Source organism: Mobula birostris, chromosome 10, assembly GCF_030028105.1.
Source record: "Mobula birostris isolate sMobBir1 chromosome 10, sMobBir1.hap1, whole genome shotgun sequence".
Lineage (NCBI taxonomy): Eukaryota > Metazoa > Chordata > Chondrichthyes > Myliobatiformes > Myliobatidae > Mobula > Mobula birostris.
Genome location: NC_092379.1, coordinates 42,378,664 through 42,402,011, shown reverse-complemented (window position 1 = coordinate 42,402,011; position 23,348 = coordinate 42,378,664). Strand labels below are relative to the sequence as shown.

The following is a 23,348-nucleotide window of genomic DNA, read 5'->3' as shown; positions in this document are numbered from 1 at the left end:
AAGGGTAAGAGAGGAGCCAGCATGAGGGCTGGAAACAGAGAGGAGGGAGTGGGGAAAGATTACTGGAAATTGGAGAACTCGGTGTTTGTGCCATTAGGCTGGAGGCTATCCAGATCGAATATGAGATGTTGCTCCACCAATCTGAGTGTGGCCTCTTCAAGCAGTAGAGGAGACAACCAACACGCCAAAATGGGAATAGGAAGTTGAATTGAAATGGATAGCCGCTGGGAGACCCTGCCTTTTGTGGCAGATAGAGTGAAGGTGCTCAAATATTTGATACCGCAATCTACGCCGAATCTCACCAATGTAGAGGAGGCTGCACCAAGTTACAGCAGGTGACCCAGGCAGACCTGCTGGTGAACTATCGCCTCACACGGAAGGACTGTTTAAGGGTCTGAATAGTGGTGAGGGAGGTGGTCTAGGGGCAGTTCACAGGGATAAGTGGAGGAGGGAGATCAGTGGGGAGGGTTGAGTGGACAAGCAGAAAGTGAGAGTCGGGGGTGGGGGGAGGGAGAAGATGTGTTTAGTGGTAGGATCCCGCTGTAAATGGCAGAAGTTTTGGAGAGTAATGTGCTGGATACAGAGGCTCGTGGGCTGGTAGGTAAGGACAAAGGGAACCCAGTGTGCTGCAATGACAGTGTTTTCTCAAATGTTGCAAAGATGGACCAGTAGTAGTCATGGGATCGACTGCAAAGGCCCATGAATACAGCAGTAAATGCAAGAAACTTCAAACAAAAGACCGGAGATATTGGAGAAGCCATGGAATTTGTTTTCACAGTTCACAGTTGCAGCAGAAAGACTGGACAGGTGCATGATGGAAACAAGTCTAAAGTCATATAGGAGCTGATTGGGGAAATATGATCAGTACTATTTTCTTGTATGGGGTGGGGGGCAAAACATTGAGACAGATTAGTTGAGCCAGTTGGAGTGTTTTGGAATTCAACTCCCATATAATACTATGGTACCAAAGACATTTCCACATCAACAAGTGCTATTAAGAACAATCTGTGCACTCAGCAGAGAGACAGGTGAATAGTTGCCACAAAGAAACAGCCGATCGAAGCCAGATGCAAGACGTCATCTGACTGACTTGGCCTCCACTTGTCCCTTCTCCACCCGCCCCACCGTTAAGGCTGACTTATGCTTCTGCGTCGGCTCTAACCTGTAGCCGACGCCGTAGCCTACGCAAGTGGTCTATGCCCTTGTGAGCATTTATAATTCTGCACTGGTGTGTCCGTGTCGCTCTGCAATTCACCGCCAAAACGCAAGTTGGCGATGGGGTTTCTATGCCACTGTGTTGAGTTTCTTCGTGTACTTCAAGCAGTGGCGACTGAAACTGAGCGCGTCATGTTGCAGTTGGAGCTAATAAATGTTGAACAAGAGTTACTTTTATTGAAGTTACTGCAACGTAGAAAGGAGGGAAGACGTGGGAGGAGATGGTGTGTACGAGCATTGAATGGATTGAGGCAGAAGGAGGGTGAATTTTCTGTGCTTGTCCGGCCACTGAGAGACAAGAAGCAAACAGAAATGCACAGGAGGAAATGCGATGCTACCAAGCCAACCAATCAGTTGTTGCTGTCTGCGTCACCGCAACGCGTGGTTACATTTTTGGGGAGGTGTACGTCAGGCTACAGCGTAGGGTACGCGGCTACGCCGTACCTATGGCATTAATTCAATGCAGAAGTATAAATTGCCCTTAACTCCTTTCCTTTGGCCTAAGGAACATTTAAGTGACACCCACCTGACATGGGAACACAAAAGAGGAAACTGACCAAAATAATTAATAAAAAGCAGGTAAAGATAGTAATATGCCTGAAGTCACTTTCAGATACGTTTTATAAAAACACAATTGGTGTTTATAATGTAAAGAAACAATCTTTCACAAAGGTAAGGTCAAATTTGGAGTATTGTGTGCAGTTCTGTTTACCTAATGAAAGAAAGGATATCAGTAAGATTGAAAGAGCGCACAGAAAATTTACAAGGACGTTGCCAGGACTTGAGGAACTGAGCTATAGGGAAAGGTTGAATAGGTTAGGACTTTATTCCCTGGTGTGTAGGGGAATGAGGGGAGATTTTATAGAGGTATCCAAGATTATGAGGGATGTAGATAGGATAAATGCAAGCAGGCTTTTCCCATGCTGGCAGGGTGAGACTAGAACTAGAGCTCATAGGTTAAAGGTGAAAGCTGAAATACTTAAGGGTGAACCTTCACTCAGAGGGTGGTGCAAATGTGGAATCAGCTGCCAAAGGAAGTGGTGGATAAGGGTTTGATTTCAACATTTGAGAGAAATTTGGATAAGTACATGGATAGGAGGGGTACGGAGGGCAAGGTTCAGGTGCAGGCAGCTGGGACTAAGCGGAATAATAGTTTGGGATGGACTGGACAGGACAAAGGACCTGATTCTGTGCTGTAGTGGCCTATGAGCCTAAAGGTGAATTATGACGGAACTGGAACTGACAGCTACACAGCAAAAGGTCCTGAGACTCTCGTAGCAGCAGCATCAAATACAATTTGAGACCAGGCCATGAAAGGAGATTTTAGAACAAGTGACCAGAGTTTGGTCGATGGGAAGTTTCATAGGAGCATCACAGAGGTGGGGAGAGAGGCAGAAAGGTTTTGGGAAGGGATTCCAGAGCTTGAGACACAGACAGCTGAAGGCACAGTTATCAATAGCAGAGTGCTTAAAGTCATGGTTGAACAAGATGCTGGAATTGGAGGTGCAGAGACTGGGGGTGGGGTGAATTGTAGGAGTGGGAGAGGATGCAGAAACAGGAGACGGGATTGAAAGCACGAGACTTAAGATTGAAATGTTGTTTACCCAGGTGTTTGGGTTGTTTGGTGAGGACAGAAGAGATGGATGAAAGGTCTTGGTGCATGTTAGAACAAGGCAGCAGTGTTTTGGGCGATTAAAAATTGTTACTCACTAAACAGGAGATTGGGCAGGTGGTTTGACATTTTTTGGAAGGAGGTGCAGAGATAACAATGCAAGGTGGGAGTCTCAGAGTGTGGGGACATCTGGAGAATTAGAATCCAGTGGAAGACATCTGCTGTATACCGGACACTCAAGTGTGTCAGGGAAGTGAAGTATGTGCACTGAAAATTACGACTGAGAAGGTGTTCAGGAAACTTAATGGCCTGAGGGTGGATAAATCTCCTGGACCTGATGGAATGCACCCTTGGGTTCTGAAGGAAGTAGCTGGAGAGATTGCGGAGGCGTTAGCAATGATCTTTCAAGAATCGATAGATTCTGGCATTGTACTGGATGACTGGAAAATTGCAAATGTTACTCTGCTATTTAAGAAGGGTCGGAGCAGCGGAAAGGAAGCTACAGACCTGCTAGCCTGACATCAGTGGTTCGGAAATTGTTGGAATCGATTGTTAGGGATGAAATTATGGAGCACCTGGAGGCACATGACAAGATAGGCCAGAGCCAGCATGGCTTCCTGAAAGGAAAATCCTGCCTGACAAAGCTACTGCAAATTTTTGAGGAGATTGCAAGCAGGGTAGGCAAAGTAGATGCAGTGGACATGGTGTATTTGGATTTTCAAAAGGCTTTTGATAAAGTGCCCACAAGAGACTGCTTAGCAAAATAAGCACCCATGGAATTACAGGGACGTTACTAGCATGGGTGGAGCATTGGCTGAACGGCATAAAACAGAGTGGGAATAAAGGGATCCTATTCTGGCTGCCGCTTACCAGTGGAGTTCCACGGGTCAGTGTTGGGACTGCTGCTTTTTACAATGTACATCAATAATTTGGACCATGGGATTAATGGATTTGTGGCTAAGTTTGCCGATAATACCAAGACAGGTGAAGGAAATAGAGAGCCTGCAGAGAGACTTGGACAGTTCAGGGGAATGGGCAGAGAAGTGGCAAGTGAAATACAATGTTGGAAAGTGTATGGCCATGCACTTGGGTGGAAGAAATAAACAGGCTGACTATTATTTAGATGGGGAGATAATTCAAAATGCAGAGATGCAAAGGGACTTGGGGGTCCTTGTGCAGGATAGCCTAAAGGTTAACCTCCAGGTTGAGTTGGTGGTGAACGCGACGAATGCAATGTTGGTATTCATTCCTGGAGGTATAGAATAAAAGAGCAGGGATGTCATGTTGGGGCTCTATAAGGCACTCGTGTCACCACACTTGGAGTATTGTGTGCAGCTTTGGGCTCATTATTTTAGAAAGAATATACTGACATTGGAGAGGGTTCAGAGAAGATTCACGAGAATGATTCCAGGAATTAAAGGGTTACCGTATGAGGCATGTCTGGCAGCTCTTGGGCTGTATTCCCTGCAGTTCAGGAGAATGAGGGGAGGGGGATCTCATAGAAACATTCCAAATGTTAAAAGGCCTGAACAGATTAGATATGATAAAGTTATTTCCCATGGTCAGGGAGTCTAGGACAAGAGGGCACGACTTCAAGATTGAAGGACATCCATTTAGAAGACAGATGTGGAGAAATTTCTTTAGTCAGACGGTGGTAAATTTGTGGAATTTGTTGCCATGAGCGGCTGTGGAGGCCAAATCATTGGGTGTATTTAAGGCAGAGATAGATAGGTTCTTGACTAGCCAGGGCATCATGAAGAGGCAAGGGGAATGGGGATGACTGGAAGAATTGGATGGCAGAGCAGACTCGATGGGCTGATGGGCCTACTTCTGCTCCTCCATCTTATAGCCTTATGATTAAGGGGAGGTTTCTCTGGTGAGGGACACTGAGGTTGGGCTTGGGGCTTTTGTTAGGAAGAGATGAAGAGAGAAGATGCCAGAGAGAAGAGGTGAAGGGCCTGTTCCCCTGCTGTACTTGTCTCTCTACGTTGACTAAATCTTCAGTGACTAACTCTGATTTGTGTGCAAGACTTTGGTCTAAAACCAGCTGAACAGCACAGAAAGCTACCTCAAAAAGAAATTTAACAGAAGGAAAAAATTAAAAGGAAACGAAACACATGACATGCTTTTTACATGTTTCTGCTCCGCAAAAGTCGCAAGGCGGTAAATCCTGCACCTCTCTGGTGTGCAACACGAAGCAGCGTTTACCTTAATACACTTTATTAGGGAAAGCAGTCAAAAGAATGATGTAATATACAAATTAGGAGAAAGACATCCACTGGTAACAGGTTAAACGTGCCTAACACAATCTCTAAGATCATTCAAAAAGCTAACAGAGATTAAATTACGTGATTTGCAATATTGAAATGGCATCCCAAATGTGACTAGACCACTGGAATGATACAATATTGTGTAATTCTGGTCGGGAAGAGAAGCTTAGCTATTGAAAAATCTACTTTAACTAATACGTACAGAAGCAATGGCTGCCTAACCAAACCATCAGGTAATCACAGCATCCACTGGCACTGCTGTTCAAGTCACTGGAATAATGAGGTCGGCATTGAAAGTCATTTCAATAACTGTCTAACGGGCACTCTTTCTTTTAATGTTAAAAACGATTAAAAGGGAAATTAAGGTAGGTCAAAACTTAGAGCACATCATTCAGCAACGTGGGGACAATGCAGTGCAGACACATGAGGCCCCATTAAATGTGGGCCCCACCCCTTCACCAGGCCCCATCAAATGCGAAACCCTCTCCTACATCAGGGTCAGGACCCATTAATGTGGACCACTTCCCCAAGCCAAGGCCCATCCAACGTGGGCCCCTCACTGGGCCCCTCCTCTGCCACCCCATCCGAGAACAGTTTCAGATTGGACAACATCTTCAGTTTTAATTCAAGCATTTGCCACTGGATGCTGGGAATACAAGCGAAGGTGTTTTGGGAAAGGAGGAGGAGGCATACTGGATACAAGTGACTGTCGACAGAGCAGCAAAGCTAATAACCTCACATCCTTGTTAACAGTTAAACCCATCGGATACACAATGCCACTGGGTACACTACAGTCAATGAAAATAAATAGGGGGAGTAGACAGCTTGATATCTCAAGCTAAATTGAGACAGCAGAAAGACTGCAGACTAGAATCTACAAGGCAGCTAAAATCCAGTGACACTACGTACGAGACATTTACATTTCCAGGGGTAATTCTTTAAAGAGTGTTGTGTGTGTGGCCTGGCTACACAACAATGCTATTAATAAAAATGCTGGAGACAGGAGCGAAGTTTCGTGGTTCTTTACCAGTAGAAAATGATGCAGAACACACACATACGTATCAATGTGCGCCTAATAGCGCATGCAACGACGTGTTACTACAACATAAAGTAGTCCCCATATTATACAGTAGGCTGACCCGGCTGATGCTGTAGTGGCGTCACCCCGAGTTTGAATCCAGCCGGCTCCCCTGCACGCTTTCCATCCATGCTGGGTTACGAGCTGGTGATCTCTTTGGAAACTCACCCGGCAGAAGGCAATGGCAAACCACTGCTGTAACTTGCCTCGTACGCGGTTCCCCACTATGTCAGAGGCGTGGAGGGAAATCGTCCGGCAACTGGAGAAACTCCGGATGTGACGTAACTTTCATTTTTCCTATACGGTACAAAGAGAGAGTGAAGAAGGTTTTCAAAGATGTCAGCGGCAGATCTCGTTGCAAGTCTGGAGGGCCGTTTCTTCACTCCTTTCTACGATAAGGCAAGCACTAGATAAGAAGGAAAACATGCAGATTAGATATTAAAAGGAGACAAAATGGGAACGTTTCTGAAGATAATCAGAACACGCATCTATCTGTAAGCTATGACGACAACTTGTGGGAATTCTAGCGATGGAGTATGTCATTTCTAAAATATTGCAAGTGAATTCATACATTGCCAACTCTTAATTCCTGTTGCTTCAAGACCTATTCGGGGAGATGGGACTCGTCAGCTCATCTAGGAGAAGGAAAATTCTGATCTCAAACCTCTGCTGCCTTGCGGCTGTACCCACTCACAGGGAAGGCTTCGGGAGTAAACCCGGAGCTGGAGTCCCTAAGGCAGTCCTACGCTGAATGACAACTCCTGTGGTGCTCCTGGTACCAAACTCAATCTGCCGTTCCTTTGGGTGCGTGCAGACGGGGAGCTTGCTACATGGGGCAACAGCTTGCTCTCCATATCGTACTGCTACCTCCCTGAAATGAGGTTTTGCAGGGTGGGATGTCTGGCACTAGATTTTAACACCCGTTCCTAAACCCTAAAAATCACCTAATATAAACACAGAACTCTTTACTGAGGATTGTACTCAAAACTCTGGATTGGTTCTTAAAATATTCAGCTGACAGAAACAGGGAGGCAAGTAAGAGACAGAACTGAGAACTTCATGCTTGGCTCTATAACAAGGTTTATAATTCTGAACAATTCGTAAATCCCTTTAACTGGAAACAGTTCCAAATATCACAGCATTGTTCCAGCAGCTCGAATAACCCTCTTGCTGGTTCAGAGTTTTGAATCCATAATTTGTGTTTTATCCCCTTTAATGAACGTGCTGAGGACTGCATGTTTTTCCCCGACCCTCACTCGTTACACGTGCAGATTACAAAGCACACATCTTTAGCTTAAAGAGCCTTTTCTACCATCAGTGCCCCCACAGCAGGAACCCAGCAGACACCCATCTTGTCTTGTGCTCATCTTCAGAGACCCAGTGACAGACTCTGGGACAATGCAGGCCACAACTGCTTGAAGGGAGAATGCTTATGCTCGTACCGAGCTGGGTCCAAAGCCACAACTTACCAGTCATGGCTTCCTGCGCAAAGTACTTTACGTCCATATCTTGGTCCTGACCCAATTTCTCCAGTATTGGTTTGAACTTGTTCTGTAAAGTGCTGTGATTTAAAAGCAATTTTTAGTACCTGTGACCTTCAAAAGAAGACAGCAGCACATTCACTTAAATCTAAAGCGATACTGGATATTACCCAGATTAAAATCTCCTCTTTCTGCCTCTCACGCAGGCTCCCACTACCACAACTGATCATTTACTGGCCAGATACGGGTCAGAGCTCAACTAGCAGACTACGGTCACAAACTGCAGCTGAGCTCATTTAGGTTAGTGGATGCAAAAGGAGAATAATTTGGATGCCGCATTTTTATGCCGTTGAAGAGAGGGGGCACTGAATGCATAAACTTCCTTTTAATACAATCCATCTGTTATTGCTTTCCACACAAATTCCAATCAAATCACAAACGCACAATTTCACAAAAATCGTTCACCGGACGGGTTGGCGGGGTGGAGATACGTCGCTACCAAAGGAGGTGTAGGGCGCTCCTTCCCTCTGCAGGCCTGCAGGTCACCCTTGGGCAAGGTGCAACACCTGCTTAAGACCCCCCACCTGATCAGGGTCACGCGATGCCGTGGAAGCAGATGGTGGACGGTCATGTGTGCAGCCGGTGCAGATCACAAGTCCTGGTTGTGCGACCACTGACGCCGGGCAGACAATCTCTGAAGAGCACTGATAATGGCCGGGGGGTGGGGGGGGTCACCTCGTCTTGTAAAGACACACACGGCCCAGAAGGCGTCAATGGCACAAACCAGTTCTGCAGGATAATTTGCCAAGAACAGCCGTGGCCATGGAGAGACCACGATCGCCCACGTCACATGATGATGATGATGATGATGGTGGCGTTAACTGAAATCTCACTGTGCGATTTTCACTTCTAACCAGGATTTATCCATCAGTGGTTGAAGGAGAGGGAAAATGTATTAAAGAAGATTGGAGGAGTAACCTTTTCATGCAGGAGTTGGTAGCTGAGCTGCCAAAGGAGGTGGTGGTGGTGGTGCAGGCAGGAACAAAACCTGGACAGTCTCTTGATAAACGTCTGGTTAGGTCACGTTTGGAGTCCTGAATTCAGCTCTGGTCAGCCCTTTAAAGGGTGTGGAGACTTTGGAGAAGGTACAGAAGATGTTTACAGGACGTTGCCTGTGAGAAACCTCTGCTTATGTCACATTTGGAGTACTGAATTCAGTTCTGGCCTCCCCTTTAAAGGGGTGGAGATTTTAGAGAAGGTACAGAAGGTGTTTACAGGACGTTGCCTGTGAGAAACCTCTGGTTCGGTCACATTTGAAGTACTGAATTCAGCTCTGGTCTCCCGTTTAAAGGGTCTGAAAAAGGTACAGATGACATGCTGGCTGGTACTGCAGATGTTACCGGAGAGGTTGCTTTCTCCAGAGTGACGGAGTCTGAGGGAGGGACGAGCTGATAGAAGTTTACAAAATTCTGAGGCAAAGACAGACGGCTCACAGTTGAGATGTAAGAGCCAGAAGAGAACAGCTCAAGGATGTGCTGAGGATTTGAGTACCTGGAACACACCGACAGGTCTGGTGGAACTGGATGCAGGTATGAAACAAGTGTTTACGATCCAAAGAAGGGTCACAGTCTGAAACGTCGACTGGTTATTCATTTCCATGGACGCTGCCTGACCTGCTGAGTTCCTCCAGCATTTTGTGTGAGCATTGAAGTATTTAAGACACTGTTAGACAGGCAAATGAACGTGCGGAGAATGGAGGATATCGGCCACGTGCGGGCAAAAGGACACGGTTCAATTAGGCGCTGCTTTATTTATAAAGTCTGCAGGTGTTGGAAACCCAGAGCAACACACACAAAATGCTGGAGGACCTCAGCAGGTCAGGTAGCACCTATGGAAATGAATAAACAGGTGACGTTTCGGGCCCAGACCCTTCGTCCGGACTGAAAAGGAAGAATTAGTTTGGCACAACATTGTGGGCCAACGGGCCTGTTCTACAGGTTCAGTGAGCAAGACAGAGGGATGTGGAGTTAGTGTGGCTGAGTGGGTTTACTATAGCAAGGAGTGATTGTCAGTATAGATGTAATGGACAAGAGGGCATGCTTCTATACAGTTCAACTGACGAAATCCAGAACCCAAGCTTTGCTTGAAACACCCTCCACCATCCTCAGCCAACTTTTAATCCACGTTGCCAGCTTGCCAGAAGTTTTAACAATAAGGAGCAGCCTCCCGTGCAGGATCCTGTCAAAGGTCTCACAGAAGTCCATGCAGACGACATATATTGCATGACACACGAACAAAATGGTTTAATTACTGTGTTAGGCTCCCAAAAGGCCACTGGGAGCTGGGGAACAGATATACAGGCAGATACAACCAAAAGGTATGACCACACAGGAGCAAAATCAGGCCATTCAGCCCATCGAGTCTACTCTGCTATTCCATCACCGCCAATTCATTATCCCCCTCAACCCCAGTCACGGAAAGACTTAAAAATAGGGTCACTGAGTGGCTGATTTCAACTTCCCCAGTACTGAATGGAACTTCCTGAGCGCCAGAGGCTTCAATGGGTCAAAATTGATAACTGTGTCTAGGAGGGTTACACCAGACAGTATGCAGACACTCCAAGTTGGCATGGCGACGTAACACAGCTTACGAGGAAATGAGCCGGGCAGATGGTCAAATTTTCAGCCATAATTGTAATTCCCTCAGTTTTAAGATGGTTACAGATTAAAACTGATCCTTGGGTGAAGGTGCTGAGGTGCAGAAGGGCTAATTGCAACGGTGTTAGGCAGGAACAGGAGAAGGTAAACTGGGAAGCAGCTGCTCGAGGGGCAAACAACGCCTCCGACACGGGGGACCCTTTTAAAAGGCCAGTTGATTGGAGTTCCTCAGGTAGCGTGGGTGATGAGAGACCAAGTGTGCAAGGTCAGTCTTACAACCTTACAAAAAGGAATATTGCGCATTGCTTGGGAAAGCTGTAGTAAAATGAGGTCCTTGGAATACAAAGGCAGTGGAGAGACCTTAAACAGGTAATTTGGAAGGTAGCAACGGGCCACTAAATGTTCTTGGTAAGGATGTCCTTTCTTTAAAAAAAAAGGGGAGAAGGCAGGCGAGTGGGGTTGAGGGGAATAATAAATCAGCCATGATAGAATGGCCGTGCATTATCGATGGGCCGAACGGCCTGGTTCTGCTCCTGTGTCTTATGGCCTTAACCTCTGGATAGAGAAGAAGATCGTTTAAGGGTACCAAAGGATCCAGGTCAAGCAGGAAAGTGAGGCAAACACCACAGGGGAGGGGGAGGCCTGAGGGTTAAGTTTATGCCCCTCCCCCACGCAGTAAATGGAATGAGCTGCCAGAGGAACTGGTTGAGGCAGGCACATTAACAACTTCAATAAGCACAGGTACGCGGGCAGGAAAGGTTTAGAGCAAGGGTGCACAACTATTTTGGTGCCATGGATCATTACGCTAGGGGTCCATGAACCCCAGGTTGAGAACCTGGGACGATGGGACCGGCGGAGACGGTGGTCTTGGCCGGATTGGACCTGTGGGTACAAAAGACGGTGCGACTCCATCACTAAATGCCACCACAGTGGCGTCTCAATTTCCATTCCAAACTGGAGGTGAAACATTCTCCACAGGCCGGGTTATAAGCCCCAACTCAAATACTTACCTGGCATCTAAAACCGGTCCTATTTTCTGCAATGTTTTAGCCACGTTGAAGCGAATGTTTGCCACCTGATCGCCTGCCATCTGGAGAACCGTCGGCAGCATGTGCTTTGCTGTGATTTCTTGGCCACAGGCTTCAGACAACACCTAAAAAAAAACAGCAGAAAATGCAAATGTTCATTCACAGCCCCGACCTTCACGAAGCAAGACTGAAGAAAAGATCATCGATCTGATTTGTGCGACGCTCAGAATGTATTTTGCCCCATGATAAAAAGGCATAGTCCACACTGGCACCAATGATCACCCGCAAGGAGAGAGATGAGGTCCTGCAACGGAGATTTACAGATCAATAGACAAGCTGTAAAGAAAAAGTGCTGGTATATTGTAATCGCTGGACTACCCCTTCTGCCATGTACGAGCGAGTTTAGAAACAGGAAGGCAGGACGGCTGAAATGTACAAAGTGTGGGTGCAGAGCAGACAGCATCACTGGGATCTCTTCCATGGCAAAGTGACCCGAGCCAAGAGAGAACCAGGATTATAAGACGCAAGAGCGGAATTCGGCTATCGAGTCAAATATGATGGCAGAATATAGCATTAGTGGTCAGACTCTTGGCACTGTGGAGGATCAGAGGAATCTTGGGGTCTGAGTCCATAGGACACTCAAAGTTGCTATGCAGGTTGACTCTGTGGTTAAGGAGGCATATGGTGCATTGGCCTTCATCAATCGTGGGATTGAGTTTAAGAGCCGAGAGGTAATGTTACAGCTATATAGGACCCTGGTCAGACCCCACTTGGAGTACTGTGCTCAGTTCTGGTCGCCTCACTACAGGAATGACTTGGAAGCCATAGAAAGGGTGCAGAGGAGATTTACAAGGATGTTGCCTGGATTGTGGAGCATGCTTTATGAGAATAGGTTGAGTGAACTCAGCCTTTTCTCTTTGCAGCGACGGAGGATGAGAGGTGACCTGATAGAGGTGAGCAAGATAATGAGAGGCATTGATTGTGTGGATAGTCAGAGGCTTTTTCCCAGGGCTGAAATGGCTAGAACGAGAGGGCATAGTTTTAAGGTGCTTGGGAGTGGGTACAGAGGAGATGTCAGTGGTTAATGAGGTGGAGGATAAATGCGTGGCTGAGGGATTGGAGCAGGGGGCAGGGATTCAGATTTCTGGATCATTGGGACCTCTCTTGGGGCAGTTGTGCCCTGTACAGAAAGGACGGGTTGCACTTCAATCTGAGGGGGACCAATATCCTGGTAGGGAGGTTTGCTAAGGCTGCTGAGAGTTTAAACTAGAATGGTTGGCGGGTGGCAACCGAACTGAAGAGACTAGGGAAGAGGGGGTTGGCTCACAAATAGAGAAAGCTTGTAGACAGTGCGAGAGGGAGGATAGGCAGGTGATAGAGAAAGGATGATCTCAGACCGATGGTTTGAGATGTGTCTATTTTAACGCAAGGAGTGTTGTGAACAAAGCGGATGAGCTTAGAGCGTGGATCAGTACTTGGAGATATGATGTGGTGGCCATTAGAGACTTGGATGGCTCAGGGACAGGAATGGTTACTTCAATTGCTGGGTTTTAAAAGTTTCAAAAAGGACAGGGAGGGAGGCAAAAGAGTTGGGGGCGTGGCACTGTTGATCAGAGATAGTGTCACAGCTGCAGGAAAGGTGGACGCCATGGAGGGATTGTCTACGGGGTCTCTGTGGGTGGAGGTTAGGAACTGAAAGGGGTCAATAACTTTACTGGGTGTTTTTCATAGGCTGCCCAATAGTAACAGGGATAGCGAGGAGCAGATAGGGAAACAGATCCTGGCAAGGTGTAATAATAACAGAGTTGTCATGATGGGAGGCTTTAATTTCCCAAATATCGATTGGTGTATCCCAAGAGCAAGGGGTTTAAGATGGGGTGGAATTTGTTAGGTGTGTTCAGGAAGGTTTCTTGACACAATATGTAGATAAGCCTACAAGAGAAGAGGCTGTACTTGATCTGGTGTTGGGAAATGAACCTGGTCAGGTGTCAGGTCTTTCAGTGGGAGAGCATTTTGGAGATAGTGATCATAATTCTATCTCCTTTACCATAGCATTGGAGAGGGATAGGAGCAGACAAGTTAGGGAAACGTTTAATTGGAGCAAGGGGAAATATGAGGCTATCAGGCAGGAAACTGGAAACAGATGCTCTTAGGCAATAGTATGGACGAAATGTGGCAAATGTTCAGGGGATGTTTGTGTGGAGCTCTGCATGGGTACATTCCGATGAGACAAGGACGTTACGGTAGGGTACGGGAACCGTGGTGTACAAAGGCTGTAATAAATCTAGTCAAGAAGAAAAGAAAAGCTTACAAAAGGTTCAGAGAGCTAGGCAATGTTAAAGATCTAGAAGGTTATAAGGCTAATAGGAAGGAGCTTAAGAAGGAAATTAGGAGAGCCAGAAGAGGCCATGAGAAGGCCTTGGCAGGCAAAACTGCACTGAGAAGTGGCAGATGGAGTTCAACCCAGATAAGTGTGAAGTGGTTCATTTTGGTAGGTCAAATATGATGGCAGAATATAGTATTAATGGTATGACTCTTGGCAGTGTGGAGGATCAGAGGGATCTTGGGGTCCGAGTCCATAGGACGCTCAAAGTTGCTGCGCAGGTTGACTCTGTGGTTAAGAAGGCATATGGTGTATTGGCCTTCATCAATCATGGAACTGAATTTAGAAGCCGAGAGGTAATGTTGCAGCTATATAGGACCCTGGTCAGACCCCACTTGTAGTACTGTGGTCGCCTCACTACAAGAAGAATGTGGAAGCCATAGAAAGGGTGCAGAGGAGATTTACAAGGATGTTGCCTGGATTGGGGAGCATGACTTATGAGAATGGGTTGAGTGAACTCTGCCTTTTCTCCTTGGAACGATGGAGGATGAGAGGTTACCTGATACAGGTGTGTAAGATGATGAGAGGCATTGATCATGTGGAAAGTCAGAGCCTTTTTCCCAGGTCTGAAATGGTTGCCACAAGAGGACACAGGTTTAAGGTGCTGGGGAGTAGGTACAGAGGAAATGTCAGGGGTAAGTTTTTTACTCAGAGAGTGGTGAGTGTGTGGAATGGGCTACCGGCATCGGTGGTGTAGCCAGATATGATAGAGTCTTTTAAGAGACTTTTGGATAGGTACATGGAGCTTAGAAAAATAGAGGGTATTGGTTAGCCGAGCTAGTTCTCAGGTAAGGACATGTTCAGCACAGCTTTGTGGGCCGAAGGGCCTGTATTGTGCTGTAGGTTTTCTTTGTTTCTATGAGTCCCCTCTGCCATTCCATCATGGCTGATTTATTTTTCCTCCCAACCCCATTCTTCTGCCTCATCCCATATCCTTTCACACCCTTAACAAATCAAGAATCTATCAACCTCCACTTTAAATATACTCAATGACTTGGCCTCCAAAGCCATCTGTGGCAATGAATTCCACAGATTCAGTACTCTGTGGCTAAAGAAATTCCTCCTCACCTCTGCTCTAAAGGGATGTCCTTCTATTCTGAGGCTGTGCCCTCTGGTCCCAGACTCTTGCACTATTGGAAACCGCCTCTGTGCGTCCCTTTTATCCATATCTTTGCTCGAGCACTTTGGGAGGGTTCAAGCTGGTGAGGCAGCAGGGGTGCGACACAGAATACTAGTGTAGCAGGTGTTGAGTCAGAATTCCATGTCAAACTAACTAAACAGGCAGGTCCGGTAAGCAGAGCAGGCAGAAATAAGTGGGAAAGCACGAGAGGGCTGGGAGGTTTAACCACATGTTTCCGAACATAGAAATTCACAGCACATTACAAGCCCTTCGGCCCACAATGTTGTGCCGACCAGGTAACCTACTCTAGAAACTGCTTAGAATTTCCCTAGCGCAGCAGTCCCCAACCACCGTGCTGCGGACCAGTACCAAGCCACAAAGCATGTGCTACCGGGCCGCGAGGAAACGACATGATTTGGCGATAGGAGTCGCTGCACCTTTCCTCATTCCCTCTCACCCACTGTTCAGCTTGAACACACGCGAGGTCATTACTCGCACGTCATCCATGTCAGCATGGGAATAAGATCAGCTCCTCGAGCTTGCAAATGACGGCGGGCTGAAAAGTATGTTTGACATAACATCTCTGGCGACATTCTGGATCAAAGTCAAGGCTAAATATCCTGAGATAGCCATGAAAACACTGAAAACGGTGCTTCCATTTCCAACATATCTCTGCAATGAATGCAACGAAAACTAAATTGCGGAAAAGACTGGACATAAGGAACCCCCTTCGAGTATCGCTGACTCCCATCAGCCCGTGATAGGACCGTCTTGTTGCAGGGAAACAAGCCCAGGGCTCCCACTGAATCAGCGATATTGGTGTGTTGCAATGATTTTATATGCTCATGCGGGGAAAATACGTGCTGTGTGTTTAATATCCAAATGTTACTTAAAATGTTATGATGCTATTGATTTATAAGTGACTTGTAGAACCATACAACAATTACAGCACGGAAACAGGCCATCTCGGCCCTTCTAGTCCGTGCCGAACTCCACTCTCACCTAGTCCCACCGACCTGCACTCAGCCCATAACCCTCCATTCCTTTCCTGTCCATATACCTATCCAGTTTTTCTTTAAATATTTTCTTTTTCTTCCTTCTTGTCATAGGAAGCATGGAGAATATCTAGAGGGGACACAGGGGAGACTTGCCAGGAGGCTGCCTGCATTAGAGAGCGTGTCTTATGAGGAAAGGTTGAGTGAGTTGGGGCTTTTTCTGTTTGGGGTGAAGGAGGATGAGAAGTGTGGATAGAGTGGACAGCCAGAGACTTTTTCCCAAGGCAGAAATGGCCAATACCAGAGGCATAATTTTGAGATGATTGGAGGAAGGTACACAGGTAAGATTTTTGTTTCACACACACAGAGTGGGTGGGTGTGTGGAATGCCCCGCCAGGCGTGATGGTAGAGGCAGATGCATTAGGGGCATTTGACAAATTCTTAGATAGGCACACAGATGATAGAAAAATGGAGGGCTATGTAGGAGGGAATAGTTAGATTGATCTCAGAGTAGGTTAAAAGATCAGCACAGCACTTTAACACAGTGCTTTAACGTTCTATGTTCCAGGTACAATTGCTCTGCCTAGTTTGCCAACTAACCAATTCACCATCATTAGCACTAATGCTGCAAGACAAAGCTCACATTTTTATGTCATCTTCTAAACTTCTAGCCACATCCAAATCATTTACAGGAGAGTTCCAGCACAGATTCCTGTGGTACGCCACGGGGTAATCACAAAAGCTGATCAGCAAATCAACTTTGAACCCAATTTGTGAAGTTACTTCGGATCCCTCGGTCTCTTGCTCATTTGGGGATTTTGTCAAAATATTTACCGAAGTCCCTGTAGACAACACCAACTGCATGAGTACACCCGTAACTCCAAGAAACTCAAACTGGCCAACAGAATCACCACTTGCACGCTGACCATTTCTGATGAAGCTCTGCCCAAGTGCAGCTGAATCCCGTCCCTCGAGACTTTTTACAACACCCTTTCTACCACTGATGTTAGATTCACAGCTCTGTAGTTACCAGTTGCTGCCTTCATTGAAGAACGGCACCGTACTGCTGGGATCCAGTTACCTGGCACCTGTTCTGTGACAATTTAGGATTTTAAACAACCAGGATCCTTGAACACACACAAAATGCTGGAGGAACTCTGCAGGCCAGGCAGCATCGGTGGAAAAGAGTACAGTCGACATTTCCAGCCGAGACCTTTCGGCAGGAGTGGAGAAAAAAGATGAGTAGATTTAAAAGTTGTGGGGGGGGGGTGGAAGGTGAGTGGAGAAAGAAATACAAGGTGCTGGGTGAAACCAGGAGGGGGGAGGGATGAAGTAAAGAGCTGAGCAGATATCACAGAGTGAGAGAAGGTTTCACTGACTCCCGTCGAAGGGAAGCAGAGATCACGGAGGGGGAGCAATGAGAGAGGGTTTCACTAAACTCTCAAAGAGACCTTGGGAGCTCAGCCCTTCCTTCCCATAACAGCCAAGGATACATTTCATCGGGCCTTGGAAACATATCCATATCCAACCCCACTAAAGACTCCTAATAACTCGGTTTCTTGCCCTGCTCGAGTTTTCCAGCCACATCCTTCTCTCACTCTGTTTCTCACGAAGTTTTCCTGGATCCCCCCTCCTTTGGGCCATTCCCTTTGAAATCGTTCGTGCTGATATCAGAGAAGTTGAGGTTCTGTACTGCTATAACCTGATAACTCGCACAACTGTGTTTTGCCTTTCTCCTTCGTATCCAGGACATCTTTGAGGAGCGATGCCTCAAAAAGGCGGCATCCATGGTGAAGGACCCCTGCCTCCCAGGACATGCCCTCTTCTCACTGCTACCCTCAGGAAGGAGGCACAGAAGTCTGAAGGCACACACTCAGCGATTCCAGAACAGTCTCTTCCCCTCTGCCATTTCTGAATGGACACTGAACCCATGCTCTACTTCACTACTTTTTATTTCTGTTTCCGCACTATTATTTTATATGTTTACTGTAATTCACAGTTTTCTCTATTATTATGTGTTGCACTGTGCTGCTGCCACAAAGACAGCAAATTTCACGACATTATGCCGGTGACGTTAAACCTGATTCTGATATCCTTGCTTCTGTACCTCATGCTGAATACTGGGAGAGCTGTCACATGTGACCACTCCTAGGGACTACCTGTACACTGTTACTTAAAGCTCTTTTTGCATATTCCTCCAAGGAATGTGTGGGCATCACAGGTTGAAGTGGTATTTAATTCCTTTGTGGTGGGCTGCAGCCCTTGAGGTGTGGGTGCACCCACAATGCAGTTAGGGTGGGTGATCCAGGATTCTGACCCAGTCAGTGTCAATGCCCTGGTTCAGATTTTTACTGCTATGCTGTAGGCATTTCATTTTAGCAGTTCTGTAAGAGCAATCTGTTCTGCTTTCAGCCTGTTTGGGTCTGAGCTCAGGAATGAGGTGTCATCCAATCAGGATGGTAGAATTGGGAGAAGGTGCTAGAGATTACTGGGCAGAGAGGTCTTTGTTTGGCCGGAGCTGGGAGAAGACAGGAGGAGAGATGGTGGACGATGAGGGTGCTTTCTGCAGATGAATGGCTTCAAGGAGGAAGGACCAATAATCCTGTGGGAAAGCCTCTTTGTTCAAGATGGATTTCCAGTGACCTTCGGAAGGTGTTGTGTGCTTTCACGCAGGCCGAGGGAGGGTCCAGCGCGCGATTTACAGAGAAGTTCAAGATTTGAGCTCCACTGTGCAGTTGTGACTTTTTAAGTAGAATGGGCCCTTCTTGTTTTTTCTCTCTTTCTTTCCTTTAATAACTGTTTGCTTAAGTTAACATTCTTAAATATACTCCTGAATAATTCTATGCAGTGAACAATCTGCTATTTTTTGCTGACAGGCGATTGCCAGGGGCAGTAAATCACACAGCATTCACACAAACCGGGGTTTGGGTAGGCGAGACATCCCAACCTCACGGATTTTGCGGGACCAAAGTCACATACACCTTAGATGTACGAAGCCTGAAGTTTCTCCCCGCGGAGTCCGGTGGCTGTTTGCGAGGGGCTAAAAGGCTGCATTTCCAGAGACGCCCAGTGAAAAGGGGGTTTCAGAAGTAATGGCAATATATTTCCAAGTCCGGTTGGTGTGCAGCTTGCAGGTAATATTCCAATGTTTTGCTGTTCTTGGCTGTTTACATCAAGTTCAAGTTTAATTGTCATTCATGAATACCCATGAATACATCCAAACGAAACAGTGTTCTTTCAGGGTCAAGGTACAAAACACAGTACCAACAGTCATACACAGCACGTGGCACATATAGCAGTAAAATATAGTCACACAACAAATATAGTCCAAGTCCCTGAGTCCATGAATGTTGCAGCAGTCTGTAGTCGAACACATACATCCTGCCTTCTGCCAAGCAAACACTTTGGGGGAGAGGGACAGCACCAACGTTAGCTTAAACGCTGCGCTACACCACCTCCAGTGCCAGCTCTTGATGCCTCTCTCCTGGGTGGCTGCAAACAGGCGGCCCCATGGCTTGAGGCCACATCCGCTCACCCTGCAGGGGTGTCAGTCACCGCTGCTGCCAGCCCCTGTAGTCCGCAATAAATCAGAAGACCAGACTTGCAGCATTACACATTAACAATGCTCAACAGGGTTTTGCAATCACAAGAAAAGAGACTAAGACAATTGCTCGCTGCCAGTCTGCACGCCAACCACATTGCTGACTCTCTGACACAGGGAGCAGAACGATCTGCCCCAAGTCCAGCTTCTTCAGTTTCTACGCCGTTGGGGTAGGCCGCAGCACTCTTTAAGTGCTTAACTTCCAGCAGGGTCTTGAGATTGTAAAGAAATAAACAAAAGATAGTAACACGTTTGGCTGGCCCTGTAGAACCCGCCGCGCCCCAGCACACTGCCATCTTACCGGAAGTTCACCAGTAGAGGCTTGTGGATTAGTAAGGTGTGTCCCAGAATGTCCTCCTCCTCGATATTTCAGTAATAAATCAATATTACGGTGCCACGCCCACCACACCATTCACTGAGTGAATCGTTCAGCCATTCAACCCTCTCTATGACAGTAACAATATCACCCTCCTGTGAGCTCATTTGCTTTACTAGTAATGTTGCTTACACCAAAATAAATATAATCTTGCATTTCTTATCAGACTGAGGTTTGCTCTCCTTACTGGGCTTGCTTTGTTTCCCTTTGATATTTAACTCCACTGCCACCTCAACTGTAAATGTGGCCTGTGGCCCATCCCTATGAGTTTGAATCCCAGCGAGCACTCCCGCAGGCTGTTAGCCCTGTTTTGGTCCAGCCCGCGCAGGCATATCTTTCTGAGGTGTTCCTGCTGATCCAGAGGTCTAAATTTCAAAGTACATTGCTACCAAAGTATGAACTCCATATACAAGCAGGAGATTTGTCTTCTTGCAGGCAGCCATAAAGCAAAGAAACACAAGAGAATCCATGGAAAAAGAAAGAATCCTACACAGCAAAGACTGTCAGACACGCAATGTGCCCAAAAAGAACAAATCGGGCAAACAAGAATCAAAAAATAGTAAACCAGTAAGAAACAGAACATGAACCGCAGGGTCGCCGAAATTAGGCCCACAGGCAGGGAGCCAGTTCAGATCAGTAGATGGCTGCAGGCCACAGCAAGGGAGTCAGTTCTGTGCTGAGAGAAGTGAAACCAGTCCAGGGGCCCAATGGTTGCAGTCCACAGCCAAGGAGCCAGTTCAGCATTTTATCTGAGCCAGGGTCCCAATGGTCGCAGGGCACAGCCAGCAAGTCAATTCAGTGCGGAGACAAGTGCTGACAGTGACAGTCGGTTCACTGCTGAGGTGTGTAAAGCCTCACAGAGAAGTTAGTCTTTCCCCCTGCGACTCTTTAAACTTTTTAACCTCGCTCGTTGTTGAAATCGACTGAACACCACTTCATTTTCCCCTCTCAGGCCACTCTCATCCAACCTGAAGTCCACTCCCAGCAATGGCCGCGGCCGCTGCACCTGCATTCTTGAGAGTCCAGCTTGCCAAATCCTTGAGGATACCGCAAAAATGCCAGGTTGTGCAGACCTGTCGACACCCTCCAGAACCTATCAAGCTCCACTTTAGATACACCCAATTACTTGGCCTCCTATCGCCGCCTGTGGCGATGAATTCTGTAGACTCACCACGCTTCGGCTAAAGAAATTCTTCATCTCCGTTCTAAAGGGATATCCCTCTGTTCCAAAGGCTGTGCCCTCCAGTCCGAGACTCACCCACTTTAGAAACATCCATTTTATCTGGGCATTTCAACTGAATCTCTCCATCACCTTGTCCAAACTCCAGCAAAGCCCAGGCCCATAAAATAAATCCAGGGAAAGAAGTTAATTCCGCAACTGGAATGACTGTGGGGGCCTTTAAGTACACTTGTAAATTGAAACTAGTTGCGTCAAAAAACTTACAATTCCCTCAGCCAGATAATGTATAATGTCCATTTCAAGGTACTCAGATCTCTAAGCAAAAGACAGAGCCATAGTCCACTACAGCACGGAAACAGACCCTTGTGAAATAAAACTTGAAAGCTGTAAGCCATCTGGTGGGTCAACAGGTCATTAAATCAGTTGTCCTTCAGCTAACACCATCAGTCCATTTCCACAGGGACGGTTAGGAACTCTGCTCCACGAAATCATAAAAAGTCTCACCCTCAACTCAATTTTTACTCCAGACACCTTGCAGATTAAACACAAAACACCACTACACCTCAGCAAATAACGCAAGCACAGAAGCTCGTATCAAGCAGATGTCAATATTGGAAGGAGCAGCTTTGGCAAAGTGTTAATTGATTTTTTGCAGAATCTAAACATTCACAAAGAATATATTAAAAGAACATTTTAAACAAATCCATATTATTTTTGTTAAATTCTTTATTCTTTAGTGTGTGTTCTAACTGTACATTTTATTCATGAAATATTTTAGCAGCTTGTGAAGTGTAATGGAAGTATTGTCAAAGTTATACTCACGTTATGCAGAACAGAGTGGTCATTCTGCAATGGTAGTCGGAGTCACTAGCCATGGGCAAATACATTGTCAAAGCTATACTCATGTTAATGCAGAAGAGGGTGGTCATTCTGTGAAGGTAGTTGGGGTCACTGGCCTTGGGCAAGTACATTGTCAAAGCTATACTCACGTTAATGCAGAACAGGGTGGTCATTCTGTGATGGTAGTTGGGGTCACTGGCCATGGGCAAGTACATTGTTAAAGCTATACTCACGTTAATGCAGAACAGGGTGGTCATTCTGTGATGGTAGTTGGGGTCACTGGCCATGGGCAAGTACATTTTCAAAGCTATACTCACGTTAATGCAGAACAGGGTGGTCATTCTGTGATGGTAGTTGGGGTCACTGGCCATGGGCAAGTACATTGTCAAAGCTATACTCACGTTAATGCAGAACAGGGTGGTCATTCTGTGATGGTAGTTGGGGTCACTGGCCATGGCAAGTACTTTCGGCACAATGGCGGATTCTGCCCAGTCTTTGCCAAACTTCTCCACCAACTTGGTCAAGTTGTTGGTCGCGGCCTCGCGAATGGCGTACACTGCAAGACAGCATTGACAGGTCAAGAAATGATCTGATCGCTGTTACTACTTGATTTTCAAATATGTACCTTGCTGATAAAATACAAAGTTCCGAAATGAAATGCTCGTACCACCTTCTTCAAAGTGTCAACCTGTTCCATACCAAGTTACACACAGTGGAGGAAATTATGCACTTGGAAAGTAGCATTTTAATATACTTATTTATCATTGATTATTTATTGAGATACAGCGTGGAACAGGCCCTTCTTGCCCTGTGAGCCACCCCCGATTAACCCTAGCCTAATTATAGGACAATTTACAATGTCCAGTTAACCTACCAACCAGTAGGTCTCTGGGAGGAAACAGGAGCACCCGGAGGAAACCCACGCAGTCAGGCTGAGAACGTATAAACTCCTCACAGGTGGCAGTGGGAATCGAACCCAATTGCAAAGTGTTGCGCTAACCAGATGCCACTGTGTTGCCCCATTAGATACTTAAAAAATACTTCGAATAGATTACCATTATTTATTACTTAGTTGTCTGATTGGTCATTGTAAACTGTCCTGTGATGAGGCGAGGGTTAAATCGGCCGGTTGCTGGGCAGTGCGTCTCGTTGGGCCTGTTCCATGCTATTCTCGAATAATTAAATAAATAAACGTATCGGTCAAAGTCAAGTCTGTTTCTTGTTGCCATGTGTACAAGAGTACGACAAGATTGCTTGCAGCAGTAATAACTGGGGGGGAGGGGGGCGCCGGTGTTTGAACTATGATGGTATTGGACATTGGACAGGAACCTGGGAGTACAAACTGGGATGAATGCACTCAGAAACACACAATTGAAATGTGGAAGTCGTTTTGGGCTTCACTTGGATGGAGCTCTGCAGAGTTTTGTCCCACTGAGACAGGGAAAGAACAGAAGGGTGAAGGAGCCATGCTTGACAAGAGATGTGCAACAGCTAGTCTAGAAGCATAGGATG

At 46.5% G+C, this 23,348-nt stretch overlaps 1 protein-coding gene across 1 annotated transcript in view; it reads right to left on the bottom strand.

The window, feature by feature from the left end:
* Window positions 1–6,556: 6,556 nt before the first annotated feature.
* Window positions 6,557–23,348, bottom strand: part of LOC140203628 (serine/threonine-protein phosphatase 2A 65 kDa regulatory subunit A beta isoform-like) — an 83,838-nt gene continuing 67,046 nt past the window's right edge. The window contains exons 13-16 of the mRNA XM_072269676.1: window positions 22,238–22,392; window positions 11,324–11,466; window positions 7,645–7,736; window positions 6,557–6,581 (exon numbers count right to left, since the gene is read on the bottom strand). Of these exons, the coding sequence (XP_072125777.1) occupies window positions 6,565–6,581; window positions 7,645–7,736; window positions 11,324–11,466; window positions 22,238–22,392 (407 nt within the window). The 3' untranslated portion in view covers window positions 6,557–6,564. The remainder of the gene's footprint in view (window positions 6,582–7,644; window positions 7,737–11,323; window positions 11,467–22,237; window positions 22,393–23,348) is intronic.